Consider the following 17,904-nt stretch of genomic DNA (forward strand, 5'->3'; position numbering starts at 1 on the left):
ACTGAAATAAACAAAATAAAATAAGTAAAAACTATTACTTTCAAATTATTTATTCAGTGATTCATATTTATTTGTTATCTTTCCAAGAAAGTTAATAGACTTAAAAATATATGCCACAATGTTTTTAAAAGATGAAACTATAATCAAAATTTTTATAAAATGTGACTAGATTTATGGTATCTTAAGTAAACTAATTATATAAATAACCAGTTAAAATTCAAATCCAATTTACAAAATGACCATTTAGCATAGGAAAGAAAAGGAGATTAAAGTATATTTATTATGAAATTGTCACCATTTAAAAACCAACAATTATTAGTATACTACATGCTAAGAAAATACCTAGGTACTGAATACTGTATCATCTCCTGCTGAATTTCATGAACTGCTATTTTACTTGTATCTAGAAAGGAACTGATTGTATGGAAATCTCTACCTTATCCTAGAAGAGAGCTGTCTTGTAGGAGTCACCTTCTGGGTAAAACAAGTGTTCCTCGAAAAGGAGCTGCATTTAAACAGTCTGTGTCGCTAGTGACTGTTACTGACTCAGGGTTTTATTACCACTTTCCTCTGAGTGTTCATTTGGACTTTAGATTCTGTGTATGGATTTCAGAATCTAGTCGTCAGCCATGATCCCTGTAAGTCATGTTTGAGGTACTGCATTCAGCAGTATTGTTGGGGGCTGAGAATGGTTTGCTTTTGACAGTTAGCATTCCCTGTCAGCTCACACACCCACCAACACAGTTCAGGGATTAGGACTAAGAATCAATTTGCCAAGCCTTAAAATCTCTCTTAGGAAGACTCATTCTGCCATTATAGAAATGGAATTACCGGGTTGGGGATTTGGCTCAGTGGTAGAGCGCTTACCTAGGAAGCGCAAGGTCCTGGGTTCGGTCCCCAGCCCCGGAAAAACAAAAAACAAACAAACAAAAAAAAAAAAAGAAATGGAATTACCTATGCAAATTACACTGACAAGTACCTCCATTTGAAAGAAAAAATAATTAATTAACCAGTGAGTTCAAAATTAATTTAAGTTTAGTCTTTAATAGTGACTTTTTACAGGCTCTATAATGAACTACCTGACAGAAGCAACTGCAGGAGGAGGGAGAAGGATGGGGAGGGGGAGGGGGAGGGGAGGGGGAGGGGGAGGAAGTTGCTCATGGCAGGGAAAACATGGACACTGGAGTACTTGGTCACTGGCACAGGATTAGGTCGTGTCCAGTGGTAGATGAGAAGCAGAACCAAGCCGTAGCCCTCAGAGCCCATTGCTAGTAGCTGCCTCAAGACCACCAGCTCTTGTTTGCTCTCCCTATAACAGTGCCAGCAGTAGACCAAATATCCAAGCACAGTAGGATCGGATTCTGCTAGGCATATATTTTTCATTTCAAATTTACTCTGTTTTAAAGATTTCTGTGGGTACTCAAAAAGAAAAAGGTGTTGTGATTTCAGTGTATTTTAAATACAGCAGTTGTAATGCTGTTAAAGGCTCTGAGGAAATTAAATAGTGTATTACAGGTTTTTGGGTTGTTTGGTTTTTCAGACAGATCCTATAGACCAGGCTAACCTCAAATTCAAGAGATCTACCTGCCTCTGCCAAGTGCTGGGACTAAAGGCATGTGCTACCGTACTTGGAAAGAAGAATAATTTTTAAAAAATAAGTATTTGCTACAACTTTTCTTAGATGCTATACAGAAGCATTAATTATAATTTAGATAACTTCACAAATTATATCTATTTAGGCAGCTGGTCTAGATTAAGTATTAAAAGAGTTGACGTAACTTTGTATCTGAGGATATATTGCTCTCTCTAACCTTTAAAAGATATAGCAAACCACCTGCTGTAGTCGTTGCCATAGGAGTGTATATATGTACATGTACATGTCTATGATGTGTATGTATATGATGTATATGTACATGTCTATGATGTGTATGTATATATGTACATGTACATGTTTCTTCCAAGCTTGGGAATTGTTGTATAACAGTCCATCTGCAGGAAATACTTCTGTCTCAAGCAGTTTGGAAAAGGGATGCTAACAGGTGGAGAGATGGCTGAGTGTGTAGCTATAAATACAACCTAAATTATTTATTTATATACCTGCATAGTAGGTAGTGACCATTCTATTTTAGTCAGCAACTCTAGTTGGCCTTTATTCCTTTTTTTAATAAATTTACTTTTTTAAAAATAATTCATTTGTTTTTTATTTCATATGCACTGATGTTTTCCTTGCATATTTGTCGGTGTGAAGGTGTCAGATGCTCTGAAACTAGAGTTACAGACAGTTGTGAGGTGCCATGTGCTTGCTAGGAATCGAACCCTGGTCCTCTGGAAGAGCAGCCAGTGCTCTTAACCGCCGAACCATCCCTCCAGCCACCTTTATTATTGAATTGATCAAATTGATTGTTCTCATAATTAATTGTTAGCCAAAGTGCTGTCATTAATGCAGGTTCAGTATCCCTGTTTTTTTAAAGATTTATTTATTATTGTATGTGTATGAATGTTCTGCTTGTATGTATGTCTGTGTTACATGTGTGACTCCTGCTAGCTAAGGTCGGAAGATGGCGTTAAATTTCCTGGAACTGCAGTTACAACAGGTTGTGAGATGTCATGTGGGTGCTGGGAGTCAAACCTAGGAGTTCAGGTCCCCTGGAAGAGCAATAAATGTTCTTAAGCAGTGAGCCATCTCTCCACCCTCAGCATCCCTTTTCTAAGACGCTTGAGACCAGAATTATTCCCACGCTTGGAATTATTGAGATGCATCTACAGGGTGGTGAAAGAGGAGGGGATGGGGGAGGACACCATTATGGGGGAGGGCGAGGAATGGACAGGAAACCAGGAAATGTGAATAAAGAAATATATCCAAAACAATTTTTTTTCTGAAATCACTAAAAAAACAAACAAACCAAAAGACATCTACAGATACGTATGCATAGATCCCCTATTGAGAGAATCCTTTGGATGAAGATCTGAACTTTTATGAGCATTTACAAAATTTTAGGTTTTAGGTTAGGATTGCATAGTCTTTAACACAGTTACCTTTTGACTGAATTTTCTGCCGACAGCAACAGAATAATAAGAACATGAACCAAAGCATTGTTAAAGCACAGAAGAACTGACGAGACAACTCCATCAACATTCAAGTCACTTTGCCATCTTTAACAAAAAAAAAGAGAATTTTACTTTATTACTTCTCAACTTTTGCCTTTTCATTTTAAAACTCTGTGTGTGTGTGTGTGTGTGAGATGTGAGTACTGTGATGGACATGTGGAGATGAGAGAACATCTTGGAAATCAGTTTTCTTCCATCATGTATGCGGGTCCCTGGGATCAAACTCGTCATTAGGTTTGGCAGTGAGTGCTTTTATCCACCGAGCCAGCTTTTCCCCTTCAGCCTCTCTAGAATGTTCCTGATTTATCTACTTGCCTTCTGGGAATGTTCAAAGTTGTTTTTACATCCCCGTGTTTCCCACAGTGTTCCTAATAGCACTGACCTAACTGCTTATTTGTCTCTGTGAAGCACAGTCTCAAAGGACAGTCACGTTAGTGCAGATGACGGACAGTTGGATCAGTTGGGATGGATTCTGGCATATCTGTCACTGAGGAGGGTCAGCCAATTTTGTACCCAGAATTGTTTGAAATCATTCTTTTCTGTTTGTCATGAACATGGCGTAATGTTAAATTTATTTATTTATTTTTTTAGCTACTTTTCCGTTTTTACGGCTGCTGAGTCAGAATGTTGTAACTGTGTATACGAGGGCTCCTACTGCTCTGGCTCGAGCCTCCAGTCTCTTGTCTTGCTCCTGTTGCTGGGCAGAAGAACTAATATCATTTGCTTGTGGGTGCGTCTTAATGGGATTTCTTTAAAAAAAACAGATGTTTTTTAAAAGAAAGTATATGTATATATTACATATTTTTGTCTTCTCATGTAGAAGTTTGTGTAATATATTGTTCTATATCTTATTCAGTTTTTCCTATTAATTTGTTTTGAAGATAATTCTAAAGACCTGGATTTGTCTCATTCATTTCTTTATGCCTTGGAGAAGATACCTTAGTTTATTTGATCAATCTTGTACTGGAAGGCATCTGAGTTGTTCCTATAGTTCTGTTATTGCAAATAATGACATTCTGTGACCCTTGTGCTTAAATAGTTTCATATTTTACCAGTAACTTTTTTAAAGGATTGTTTGTTTGTTTGTTTGTCTTTTTGAGATAGGGTTTCTTTGTGTAGCTCTGGGTGCCCTGGACCTAACTCTGTAGATCAGGCTAGCCTCGAACTCAGAGATTTACCTGCCTCTGCCTCTGAGTGCTGTGATTATAAGTGTGTGCCACCATTTCCGGCCTTTTTGTATGTTTTCAAGAACCACCCATGTATATTTTTCCCCCTCTGGATGTGTTTTATGTTTTATAAGTTTTTGGCTTTTTTACTGTCCATTGTCCAGTCATTTCTGTTGTCCAGCCTTAAGAAGTTTCTTCACATATATAGGTATTACTACTGGTCTTGATTTAACTTACAATTTTTCAGTTGTCTTATGTTTGTCTTTTGACTTTTTAATGCTGAGTTATATTTTGATTTTGATACTTGAAAAGTTTCCCTTTTCTTTATTTGCTTCTAGACTTCAGGCCTCAGCTAGGAAGATGTTTGCTCATGTTCAAATCATAAAGGAATTCAGCAGCATCGTGTATTGTGTAACTGTGCTGTCTGTTAAGATCTTGTCTACTTAGTGTCCAGTCTAAGTAGTGTGAAATGTGGATCCAGTTGTATTTTTTCAAGTATCTATTCAGTTGTCCTAGTGCTTACTCCCCCTGGATTTGGCATTTGAGCTTATTTCTGATCATTCTGTCCTACTCTGTTCATACAGAGCATGTGAATTAGAAGTCCCCAAGTATTTTGGTCCTTACTCTACTTCTTAAACAGTGAAAACTGACTTCTGTCTGAGTCCCTTGTTTTCCCTGGTTCTGTTTTCCTTAGCAGTTAAAAAACTAGGGCTTTTACTAATTGGTCTTCCAGGCTGTTCATACAGATCTGTCAAGAGGACCACTGGTGTGCAACATGCACTTCAGTCGGTGGTCTTACTCCCATTGCATTGTTATTTTTAAATTCTCTTATATTTGCCTGTGTGTGCATGCGTGTGTGTGTACCACATGTGCTTACATGCTTTACCATACACGTGGAAGTCAAAGGTCACCTTGTGGTAGTCAGTGCTTTCCCTCTACCACTTGGAGCCCCAGAATCAAACACTGATTGTCAGACTTGGCAGCAAGCACCTTACTCGCTGATCCATCCCACTCCCATGCTTGCTTCTTTTCTCTGCAATATCCTAAATGGTGAGGCTGTTCTCTCAGGTTTTTTGTTTTGTTTTTGTTTTCTCCCACCTGCATTTTTCTTCTCTCTTATATTTCTTTTATTAATTTCCATTTCTTCCTGCTGATTAAGCAGGGATGCCACCAACGAATTGCTCAGCTTCCACTGACCTTAGTTGCAGGAAATTGCATACAATAAATGTAAATTGTTCCCTCCCTGCAGAGAATGTCTTTTTTAAAAAAAGCAAAATAAAAAAAATCCAGCTAACTTTAGTATCTGCTATGCAGAGAACATGGGAAAAGGTAAGAGTAGCGCTTAAAGAAGTCTGACAAGTAACTGAGTTCTGAACTCCTGGATTGTTATTTGGGGGTGGGGAAATGGGTGAGTAGGAAAGAGCACTTGTTGAAAGGAACAACTTTGGAAAGAGCCTTTTGGTCCTACAAGTGAGATGAGAGGAATTGGATAATTGGCATTCAGGCTGCTACCTCTCATTACTCTAATCAAGATACTTAAATACAAGAAATTCTCAAAATTCCTTAATGACTGCAGCAGCATAAATTAGCCTTAAAAATCATTTGAGGACACATGTAAGGAATTTATTGTGGATGACAGAAAAGACCCAGTGCAATAGAATGAAAAACCACCCTGCTTGAAATAAGTAGTTCACTGGCTGTGTCTTGAGATAACAAGTGTTGTCAGTAAAAGATAAAACAGCACTTAGGCCTGGTGTTTTTAGGGAGTCTTAAAGGCCACACTTTTAATCCTAGAGACTTGAGACAGAGGCAGGTGTATCTCTGAGTTTGAGGACAGCTTGGTCTGTAGAGAGAGTTCCAGGACAGCCATGGCTACCAGAGGACTCTTGTCTCGGAAAACACAACAGCCATAATAAATTTACATATAATTATAATAATTGTTTATTTATAATTGTGTAATATGATAATAGTCTTAGTAGTCTTAGTAGCAGTAGTAATAAAGCTTCATTGCCCAAGAGCCTGCTTGGTTTTCATTCCACATGGGCCATCTAGTATTTGAACATTAATGTATCAAATAAATATGTTTATAATAAATTGTAATAAATATAAATAATATTCTGTCCTGAAAATTCCCAAAATCTGTGCTCTAAACAACTCTCCTTTCTTGGCCTTGTAATAGTAAGGGGAGGAGGGTGTGATCGTTGGGCAGACAAACGCTCTGCAGCCCCACTGATGTCTGCACTAAGTAGGCCGGAACCCACTGACCCCTCCACTTCAACAAGGCCGTACCCACTTCTGTACGAGTACCTCATACTCGACAGTCTTCAGGTGATGGTTGGACTTGTACATTTAAAAAGGTGATTACAGCTACAGAGCTAGCGCAACAGTTTAGAGAGCTTGTGCTGTTCCAGAGGACCCAAGTTCAGTTCCCAGCACCCATGTTACAATACACAGCAGCTCATAACTTCCTGTGACTTCAGTTCCAGCCATATAGATGGTACATCTGTATACATGCAGGCAAAACACGTATATACACAAAATGTTTAATTATAAAGAAAGAAAGAAAACTCTGCATTTTATGGTAGGTGCTCACTTTTTCAGGGTAAATGTTCCCCAACACAGCACTTGGACTTTATGTCTTTAATATAGTTTGTGTCTGTGTGTTTCCAGTAAAGCAAAAAAACAGAAATGTCTTATTCTTAGATATATATTTTAATCTCTATAAATTAAAGTATTTAGTATTTGAAGTACTAAAACTTTCACCATTTAAAATTTCTCATATATACCCCAAATTTTGAGGTGGAAAAATAGAATTTTATTTATTTAAGATAAGTTTTTATACAGCTTTTCAGGGGGAAAATCTACTGGGTACTAATAAGTATATGTAGATCATGTTTCCAAAGTGATTCAGTTGACATATCTATCATAGACATACATAAAAGGCACTCTGCTTTAAAAAATAACTTCTATGGCTGTTAAGTGTACCACCATAATAATCTCCCTGTGTGCTGGGCTTCAGTCAGGTGTCAGGCAGATCCTGAATGGTCGCTTGGATGCCAGTTGTCCTCTCCTATGTGCCATACCACAAGGACAGAAATGGGTGGAGCCATCTCAGGATGGAGGAGAAGCTAGAAAGCCAGCTGTCACTTTACAGCAGCTCTGGAGGTGGAGGTGGCAGGGAGTCCATGAGGTCCTGATTGAGGTCAGGGGCAGAGAACTCCTGGCACTGAGCCTCGCGGGTAGACTCTTGGATGCTTACAAAATCTTCTGACAGAGGCACACTAAATGAGTCAGGGGGTGGTGAGAATGGCTCGTTGATCTGGGAATGATGATCTTCACACACTTGATTTAGACCATCTGGAGGTGGTTGGAGATTGGTAGAATCATTTGGTAAAGGAGGTACAACTATCATTGTGGGCTTGTCTGATAGGTTTTCATCCAAATCAAGAAGGGGAGGTGGCAGCGGCAGATCTGCATCATCCGAAGAAGACACGGCTGTACCAACTGTCGACCCATCAGCACTGTCTTCTGATAAACCATGCATTTGGTCTTTTCCATTCTCAGTTTTGAGGTTGTTGGTGTCATTGATGTGTTCACTTGATTCAAACAGTTTAACTTCCAAATCATCTGCTAACAATGTGCTCTTGCTTGGCTTCCAAGGCATAAGGGAAACAACTGATGTCCGCTTTGTGGATACCTCACTCTCTCTAATGTTATCCATACACATTTCTGGGGTTTCTCCATCAGCAAATGGAGACCTACCTGCCCAGTTTTGATCATTTAAGACTGGTTTCCTCAAGTATTTCCACAGTATAATCATGAGTATAGCTACCAACATACAAATTATAATCGTACCAATCAATATGGCGGCTATTGCATTGTGGTTGTTCTTATGAGCAGTTCCTTTGCCAGTCGTTGGTTCTGAAGTAAGTGGTGGTGGTGGTGGTGTGTCCCTTGGTAAATAAATAGTTGGTGTTGATTTTGTGGGTCGATTACCAGTAGTGTGTAGTACTGGTTTTGCAGAAGAGGTAGGAGCAGTTGATGGTGGCTGTTGTGTAGAAGTATAGGCAAGAGGTTTTGGTGGTTGTCTAGTAGAATTATGGGCAGAAGATGATAGTTGATTGGTCAGAGTGAACCCAGATAGTGATGTTTGTGGGATGGATGGTGTTGCTTGTTGAGGAGTGGTTTGGGCAGGTGGTACTTGTTGTCCAGAAGAAATGTTGTTGAATTGTGTTGTTTGACTCAAAGTATTCCCTCCTGTGTTTTGAGAATCATTTGTAACATGAACCGCCAATGGTGTAGGTAAAGTAGACCGTGGACGATGCTCTGCTGTAGTTGCTTCTGTCTCTGAGGAAAATGTACTGTTCAGGTATTGACAAAGCAACATGAAGACCAAATATCTGAATTCCATTTCAGATGTTTCCTCCTTACTAGTGATTTCACAATGAAAGAAAAAGAAAGATGATAAGATATCATCCGATGTCGAGTTACATTTGACTCTTCATTGCAATGCCTGAAATAGATTGGTTAGGCATTTGGTTAAATTTTATTCTGGTTTCTACTTGACTCCAGTTTATAGCACAGCATCTGGAGTTCCTGGGAAGTAATCTTTTACAAAGATTCTTTCTATAAGGAAGTTCTTTTATAAAATCTCTATACCTCGCAGCCCCTCTAGGTTCCTCGGACTCCACTCCTTCATTTCACAATGTCTTGAGTGTGCAGGCTCAACCTGATGCCATGGGCTCTCTGCTCTGTTCGCTGTCTGTTCCTAGAAATAAGGTGATTCTGCCTCTGCAGAGAATACCAGTGCCTTACACTGCTGCCTCTATGTTCTTTTTTCCTCTCTCTATTCACCATATTTGATCTTACTGACTATTCCTTTACCAATGTTTCAGTAACTCTTGTAATACAATTTTTCCTTTCACACCACTACAGTTAGATCTTTTTTTTCTTCCTGTCTCCTAAATATAGACACTCAGAATTCAGTCTCTCTCTGCCTTCATTTTTCTCTGTTCTAGTTATGTAAGTTTCCACTCTCACCCTTCTGCTATAATTACCAAACCTGCATATCCATCCCGAACCTCCTTTGTTCTGAGTCCATCTGTATAATGTCTTAGTGGACATTTCATATGTATATCTCATAATCAGCAAATTCAATAGATCCAGTCCTAGGGGATCTAACACCTCTGGTCTGTACAGACACCAGCACTCATGTACTCATGTATGTACACACACACACACAGACACACAGACAGACAGACAGACAGACAGACACACACACGCATACACACACACACACATACACACACACTGAAAATTAAAAATAAAATCTGAAAGAAAAAGCAAAAACCAAGAAAGTCTTAAAGTGATTCAAGTCCCCCTAGCCCAGTTGGTGAGGTAAGAAGCCCATTACTACTTTCATTCTGATACTGGACAGATTGTGTCAGACCCTAGTCTAGATTTGATAAAATTATTTTAAAAAATTGCTTTCAAGTGTTTTAAATTTTTATGGGAAAAATTAGCAGGTAAAAAGTAATCTCAGCCAGGCTTGGTAGCACATACTTTTAATCCCAGCAGAAGCAAATCTCTGAGTTCAAAGCAAGCCTGGTATTCAGTGAGTTCCAGGACAGCCAGGGCAATATAGAGAAACCCTGTCTCAAAAAATAAAAGTAATTCCAATAATTTGATGTTTCCTCATACTCGGTAGATGAACAGAGGAACTAACTTGGCCTGGGAGAACTTTGGTAAGGTTTTCCAGGGTGAGTGAAGCAGAATGTAAATCTATAAAGAAGTAGTTACGCACATCTGTCTTTCAGCTCAGATGGTGTGCACAGGAGCCTGGGCTGGGCTCCTCCTAGGCCTCACAGCTGTCTTTTTGTGGAAAACGCTGAAACTTTGAAGACTTAACTTCCAAAGTCTCAGCTGTATACTGTCCACTTAACTGTGTCAAACTCTGGGTCACCTAAGTTTGTTGTTTTCAGTTACCTTGCACTCTAAAGTGACATTGTCAACGCTGAGGATAATGGGCTCTCCGGACATCCCCAAGCACAGTGTGCGCTGTCTGAGATAGCTGTGCTGTTTCTTAACATTGAGGAAGACAATCTCAGACTGTTAGATACTAGTTTCTATATAGGATAAGAAATTAGTTTTTCCAGGACTCCAAAGATACAATAAAAGGTTTTTGACAATTTACGTATTTTTTATTTCTTTATGCAGCTACCCCGGGCATAATAGAACAATGACAAATGACACCCCTTCTTGTTCTCTTGTTTGTTTTTGTGTTTTAAGACACTTGTCCTGTGTAACTCAGGTTGGCCATGCGCTTGAGATCCCTGGTTGCTGAGATCACATGCTTGAGCCGGAAGGACCTGGACTTTCCAAGAAACGACAATGGTTTTTTCTTAGTCTGTTTCTTTTTTAAATTTTCTCTCTTACGCTTCAAGCCTAAAATTTAAAACAGCTCTCTGAAGTCCCTTGCCTGGTACTGATTAATTATCCTTAGAACATGAGTGACTCTGGTCACTACTTCACATGAGGATACACGTCTCTGTCTGGAGAAACCTTACCCACCAAGCTTCAGCTTCCATGGATACTTACTAAACACATTACATTATGCCATTTTGCTGTCTTTAATGTGACTTTTTTTTTTTTGTGCCTAATCCTCTTCTCTGTTGACTATATGTCTGAACCTGTCTTCATCTCATAGACCTCAATTTAAATTCCCCTTCATAAACCTGGTTCTCTGACTGACCACAGGCACAGACAGCTGTTCCCTGAGCCTCTTTGGCACGCTGTTTTGTTGAGTTTTGGGCCCTTCTTTGTGGACGTGCCTCACTCCTGCTTCTCCTCACCTGAATAGTTGTTTTTATTATGTTGTTTGTGCATTTTCTATTATTATTCCCATTGCCTCAAACGAGATGATTTAAAAAACAATTCCACAAAGGTAGGGGAAAAAAGGAAGAAAATAGCTTTATAAAATGTGCTATAAATTTGTGACTTACATACTTTATTTTATTTAGCCCTATTTAGCCCTCACAGAAGTGAATTAGAATGAGTTGAGCAGTTTGTCTGGGTTGTGACTGTTAGTGACAGCATGAGAATATTCTAAAGTCTGCACTGTCTCTGTTCCCCCACTGTTTCACGTTTTCCAATGTCGAGTCCCTCAGTAAGCGTTTCATCTGCGCTGGCCTCTTGGTTCTCTAGCATCTTACTTTTACTTTCTATTAAGCCTTCTACCATAATATAAGCAGAGGAAAGAAAACTGAGTTAAATTCTGGGTTTTCTCCATCTTTTAACGTTCTTTACAGGAAACATTGACGTTTTTGGCATGGATATGAGGGTCTGACTCATCTCTAGGTGGTCATCGTTCATGCCACTCCACACAGTAATTTTATAGGTTACTTCCCCAAAAAAGCCTTGGTTAGAAAATGGCGTTCAGAGTTTCCTTTTATAAATGTTTTCAGAAAATGCTTTCCAAAGCAACAGAAGATACAGAATTGTCTCCAACTAAAAATGTTTCCTCTTTTATGACTTTTCTTAAAATAAAGAAACCATACGGTTCTTCTTTTTAGTTAGCTGAAAAAGGAAATAGAGGAGGAACTAGCTAAAACAGGAGCAGAATTTTAAAACCCAGTCTGGTTTGTAAGATGAACTATGATAGGTTCATCACCTCTGATGTCAGTAGGAAGCTAGAGGCTTCAGGGTGATGTTTCCCCTTGTCAGCAGTAGTAAAGCCAAGCTCACTTTGAAATAGCCTAGCGGTCTCCTGCTCATCGTTTCTGTCCTGTTACCCCCCCCCCCCCAGAGTCTTCCACAGCAGAGTATGAGAACCTAGTATCTTACTCTAGCTGCTCACAGCAGGCTAGAAAAGAAGCATCAAGACGAAAAGAAGAAATTTTGGATTTAATAATTTTGGGAGACAGGAAGCCTTATCAGATTTAATGAAGCTAGCTCTGTTACCTATAATACACAAACTTATGCAGTGTTCTTACCAACTCTGGAACTGGTATGTTCCTAAATGCACACTGTTTTTGCAGAAAAAGGTGATGGTCAGCTGATTTGGGGCAGGGGATAAAAAAAAGGGATTAAAATTTAGAATAAACAGGAACGGTAATGAGAATAATTTTTTTCTTTTATAAAAAGGAGTACTAGCAGGAGTATAAAAATTTTAGGATGCACTAGATATGTGGGAAAGGATCAGTTGATTAGAAAAGATAATTGAAGAAAAAGAAATACCTGGGAGTGGCAGTTGCTTATTAATTATAAGGAAGATACTAAAGAAGACTGAGGTACGTAAAATGCAGTCAGGGAGAGAGAATTGACATGGATAAAGAGGCTGTTGGGAATTGTCATTTCCTGTCACTGGCCTCTATGTGGGAACAAGAATTAACCACAAAGAGTTGACCATCTAGGACAGAGGCTAGATGACCCATCCTCAAACAAACTTTTATTCCAGGCTTCATCCACTGCAAGGGCCCTTCAGCTTTCTCCACCCTCACTGCCCCAACACTACCCAGATACAAGCCTGACAACTACAAGAGAACCTGTCAACAGTCTGTATAGACCTTTCTTAAAATCCTTTAATCTCCTGCTGAGGAAAATCTAGATTTCTCAACCTTCTCTGTGTATTTTGGTTGTTTTTCCTGGTTTTTTAAAAAGGAAAATGTACATATTTTTAGTGACTCCATATGCAAGCACAGTTACAATGAAATGGGAACTCCCTGGTATTGTATTGGGTGTGTGTACCTGTCGAATATTGCCAGGGCTGGGAGTGTTTCAGGGCTACAGCGATTGTCTGCCGTGCACATGGCCCTGAGCTTGGTCCCCATTACCACAAAATTACCTAAGTAAAATCAATGCTGTAAATTAGCCATGGTAAGCAGTATATCATTTTAATAAGGAATTGATGAACTTTGGAAAACATTTCTTAGAAAAAAAGGTAAGTGTAGATAGTTACGTCAGATTGTGTCTTAGAACTGTGCATGGTGTCTTAGGTCTCTAATTCCAACACTGGAAGTAGAGGTAAGTGGATTTCTGTGAATTTGAAGCTAGCCTGATCTACTTAAGGAGATCCAAACCAGCCAAGGCTAGGTAATGATACCCTGACTCAAATAAATAAACAAAATATTAAGTCTTTTGGCTATTTTGATGTAAGAAAATGAGTTACAGCTGGGTGTGGAGGCTCAGGCCTTCACTCCTGGAGGCAGAGGCAGGCAGGGCTGCTTGCCAAGGTTACATTGTAGGGAGACCCTGTCCCCTAAAACCAAAACTAAAACCAACGGCAGCAAGACAAGTAAATTATAGTACACATATGAGAGTGAGAGTTAGGCACAGAGTACTAGTGCTGTCTCTGAACTGGTGACATTTCAAAACTGTAATAGGAAAAAACCAGAAAAGGAAATCAATCTTGAATTACAAGTGGTGTTTTATGGCCATTTTAAATAAGTGATGGTAGCTACCATTACTGAGCACCCAGAAAATTCCTGAGTAATAAGATTCATTTGCATGACCTAGGTGCTCATATTTTCATCTTCTAGATCTTAAAAAGGAAAAAAAAAATGAGAAGTTGGTTAACTTGGCAAGCTGTCCCAGCCCTAAGCTGTGGCACTAGTGTGGGGCCCATGCTGCCCTGAGCCTTTGACCTCTGCTAGATGCTGAGTCTCTGTAGAGTTATAAGCAAGAAAGGCTTCGTGGGAGAAAAAGACTCCTTGTAAGGTCTCTGGAACTGTGTGAGTAACTTTAGGGCTAGGCTTACATAAAGGGTAGGAAAAGAAATACCAGGAGGCTCGCATCAGTCCAGGAGTCTGTGAGCAGTTTAGGAGTTTTAAATAGTTAGCCAATGAGTTGTCATAATTACAGTATACTGAAAATTTTGTGATACTTCTTCAAAGATGGAGCATTAAATGGCATCAGATATATATTTAGCAAGTTGAGAGTCACATGATATTTCTAATTAGAAAATAGAAACTTGAGACTAGCCATGTTTTAGACAATTCTGAGCTTTAAAACATCGTTATTTTTCAAAAACTTATGTAACATGCATTGCTTTAAAGAATTCAAGCTAAGGGCTGGAGAGATGGCTCAGCGGTTAAGAGCACTGACTACTCTTCCAGAGGTCCTGAGTTCAAATCCCAGCAACCACATGGTGGCTCACAACCATCTGTAATGAGATCTGATGCCCTCTTCTGGTGTGTCTGAAGGCAGCTACAGTGTACTCATGTATAATAAATAAATAAAATATTTAAAAAAAAAATTCAAGCTAAGCCTGATAGCAGTGGTGGTACACACACCCTTTATCCCTACATTCAGGGCACAGGCAGGTTTCTGTGCGTTCAAAGCCAGCCTAGTTAGAGTTCAGAACAGCTGGGGTCTACATACACATGGGGGCAGGGGAACACTTTGTTTTAAAAACCCAAAAAAATTAAACCAGACTGCTATAAAGAAAAGTTATATTGAAGAAGTGTTGAAATAGGGTCTGACCCACTTTCAAATTATTTTTCATTGGGGTTGCATTTTTATTTATTTCATTTGTGATTGTTTCATTTAGTCACAAGGCAAGTATCTTTTGCATATACTAACAAGTTTTTACAAAATGTCCTTTCTGTGGATGTTTCTTTCTGTTTATATTCTTCACTAGCCGGCCAGCTCAGAGTATGTGACGGAAGCACATAGATGATGTGAATATACACATACTCATTTTATCATAATATTTTTGCCTTATGGAACTTTTAAAATAACATATAATAGCTATATATCATAATTATTACTTAAATATAAAATTTATTTTATACAAAGACCACATAGTAAGTATCCAGCTAATTTCTTTTTAACTTAAAATAAAGGTGACCGTTCATGGTTTATAAACTAAAAGGGTTAGACAAAAATAATTTACACCAGTCATGGTAGTGAATGCTTTTAATCCCAGTACTTGTGAGGCCGAGACAGAAAGATCTGAGTTAGAAGTCGGCCTGGTCTACATGTGGAAACACTGACTTTTTTTTTTTTTTTTTAAATAATGGGAAAAAATGATGAGATAATCTAAATCTGTCTGAGTAGAAGTCCTGTGTAGAAAGTCAGTTAGACTCTGCTCCCTCTCAGGCCTCATACATGTTGAGCAGGCTCTGCCCCAACCCTAAAATTTTAGACAATACTTTAGAGATTGTAAGTTCAGTCAAAGCCTGTAGAATTTAATGTATTTTTAACTCTTGTCTTACTTAAAAGTTATTTAAATAATGTTAACAAATATTTGGACTGAGTAAACTTCAAAGGGCTGATATTAAAACCTTGATAAAAATCTTTCAGACAATATCAACCTTGAATATAAGTTTATAAAATTCTGCACAGCCGAGCTACAGAAACTTTCTGTAGACACCCTTCAGCTGTCGAGAGTTGAATTCAGCTAACTCTAAAACACTAAAGATATTTTGGTTTTTAAAATAAATAAGCAAAACTGAAGTCAGAAATCAGAGGGCCTCTGTCAGGGTGTACTTACCTGTGAACTTCTTTCGCAGAATGTAAATTCTTGTCCTAACAGGACATGTTGGTGATTTGGCTGAGAAAGCAAAGGGGTGTTTCAGTGCAGATTAAAACTGGCCCTCTAGCACACTGAGATGGCTTCTGTGCAGCAGAGGAAGTTTATCAATAGCAGCCACAGGAAGTGCAATATGCCACAGAATGACTAAGAAGTGTGCTCCTTCAACAGCTTATTTTGAAACACAATCTGTATGACTTTAAGTGTTTGTAGCTGATCCCTTACTCTCCAGCCGTTTGGTTATATAATCTAAAAGTTTAGAGCTGAGTCTTGCCACTCAGAAGTTATATATTCTGAGGTAAATTCTGAGGGAGATTTCTTATTGGAAGAAATGAGTATTGTTTAAATCTTAGGCAAGTCAATGCCCTTCTCAGTCACCATTTCCTCCTCTGAAGAAATATTACCTGTGGATCACACATACTAGGCACAACTCTACCAATGTGCTGTGCATTTGCCCGAATGCATCCTTTAAAAAGAAGACATTTTTATTTGTATTTTTAATGTATATGCATGCCATATATGCATGAGTGGCCTCTGTGGCCAGAAGAGGGTTCGGTACCCCCAGAAGCTGAGATGCTCTTGGTCGTGAGCTGCCTGGACACAGGTGATGGGCAGCTGAGCTCAGTGCACTCCTTAACTATAAAGCTGTCTCTCCAGTCCCCCAATACTTTCCAAAGGAGAAGCTGACTAAGCCAAGTCTATTGAAGTCTCTAAGTGTCTAAGAAGGAAAAAAATTTTTTTAAGATGTGCACTTTTATTAAAATGGTCTCAAGTCAGTGTACAGGCCAGCCCTGGCTGCCTCAACACCTCAGCCCACTCCCAGGGAAGCCAAACCTTCATGCATCAAGTTGTGGGGAACAAAAAAAAGGGGGAGGGCAATCAGAAATTAAAAACAAAAATGAAGTATTAAGGCGGAGGATTTTAAAAAATGTTTGCAACACATAATTTACACAGAAGGGCATAGACGTGACCATCCTCCCCTTAGGAGTAGGGGTGACTTTTGGGAGGGTGAGGGACTTCCTGTAACCATCTATGTTATGGATACTTAGAGTGATTATTAAAAAAAACCAAAACCCCAAAACAATGTCCAATCACAGTCCTCAGCCACATTGTAGAACTTTGGGGGATGTTTGCTCCAACCAACTGCTGTCAGTTTCACCGTACCAGTGGAAAGTTTTTTTAAACAGGTCTTCCTCTAGCCTCTTCCTCATCTGAAAAGTGAAAATTGCAATCCCTGACATATTATGGGATGTAAATAAATGGAAACACCTTCTGGGTGCACAGTATAGCAGATACAGTAAATGCCAACATTTGGAACACTGTCCTTAGTCACTGCCAAAGATCATAAATTACTGTGACTTAGTTCTTAACCTGTAGGGACTTAAAAGTAATAGAATGTAATAAAAATGTTATAAACACTTTTTAAAAAAGATTTATTTATTTTTATTTATATAAGTACACTATAGCTGTCTTCAGACACACCAGAAGAAGGCATGGGATCCCATTACAGATGGTCGTGAGCCACCATGATGGGAATTGAACTCAGGACCTCTGGAAGAGTAGTCAGTGCTCTAAACCGCTGAGCCATCTCTCCAGCCCCATAAACAAACCTTTTAATTGGGGGGATAAAGATTTTGTTTATTTTTTAGAACAGGGTCTTGTATGACCTAGACTGGCCTTGAACTTTCAATCTCCCTGTTTCAGCCTCCCAAATGCTTGTGCCGCCACCACACCCTGCTGTTATAAAGCTTTTAATTTACTATTTTAATATTCTTTTAAATCTTTAGATTAAGATGATACTCACTATATCCAGGAGTAGAAAATAAAAATGTTTTTGTTCAAAAATAACTTAGGAAACTTTGTCTCTGTAGACAGCTTTACCCTTTTTCATTAAGGTTCCCATTAAGGTATCATTCTTAGGCTGCGTGCTTAAAAATCAAGTATTGAGGAATAGATTTTAAATATTCTTAGAGTACATAATAAAAGTCTTATGTTATATTTGACAAATGTATTTAATATGGAAGGAATTGTTTAGTCACTTTCCTGTCTTTAGAAAGAAGTTATTCTGTTTTAGTTTCCTCGGACAAGTATTTGTTTATA

General features: G+C 38.7%; 3 protein-coding genes across 5 annotated transcripts in view; 2 read left to right on the forward strand and 1 right to left on the reverse strand.

Moving 5' to 3' along the window:
• The window catches only part of Faul2 (FAU ubiquitin like and ribosomal protein S30 fusion like 2), a 733,200-nt gene that overhangs the window by 340,860 nt on the left and 374,436 nt on the right, over positions 1–17,904 (forward strand). The gene's annotated exons all lie outside the window — the stretch shown is intronic.
• Positions 1–17,904, forward strand: part of Nf1 (neurofibromin 1) — a 233,101-nt gene that overhangs the window by 159,607 nt on the left and 55,590 nt on the right.
• On the reverse strand, positions 7,067–8,685 carry Evi2b (ecotropic viral integration site 2B). Its single transcript, NM_001271482.1, has one exon. It carries the CDS (start codon positions 8,683–8,685, stop codon positions 7,423–7,425), a length of 1,263 nt encoding a protein of 420 aa, NP_001258411.1. The 3' UTR covers positions 7,067–7,422.

The sequence above is a fragment of the Rattus norvegicus genome, chromosome 10 (assembly GCF_036323735.1).
Source record: "Rattus norvegicus strain BN/NHsdMcwi chromosome 10, GRCr8, whole genome shotgun sequence".
NCBI classification, from domain to species: domain Eukaryota; kingdom Metazoa; phylum Chordata; class Mammalia; order Rodentia; family Muridae; genus Rattus; species Rattus norvegicus.

Excerpts from the sequence above, each read along its gene's own strand:
- Evi2b (NM_001271482.1), bottom strand. The coding sequence starts at position 8,685 with ATGGAATTCAGATATTTGGTCTTCATGTTGCTTTGTCAATACCTGAAC.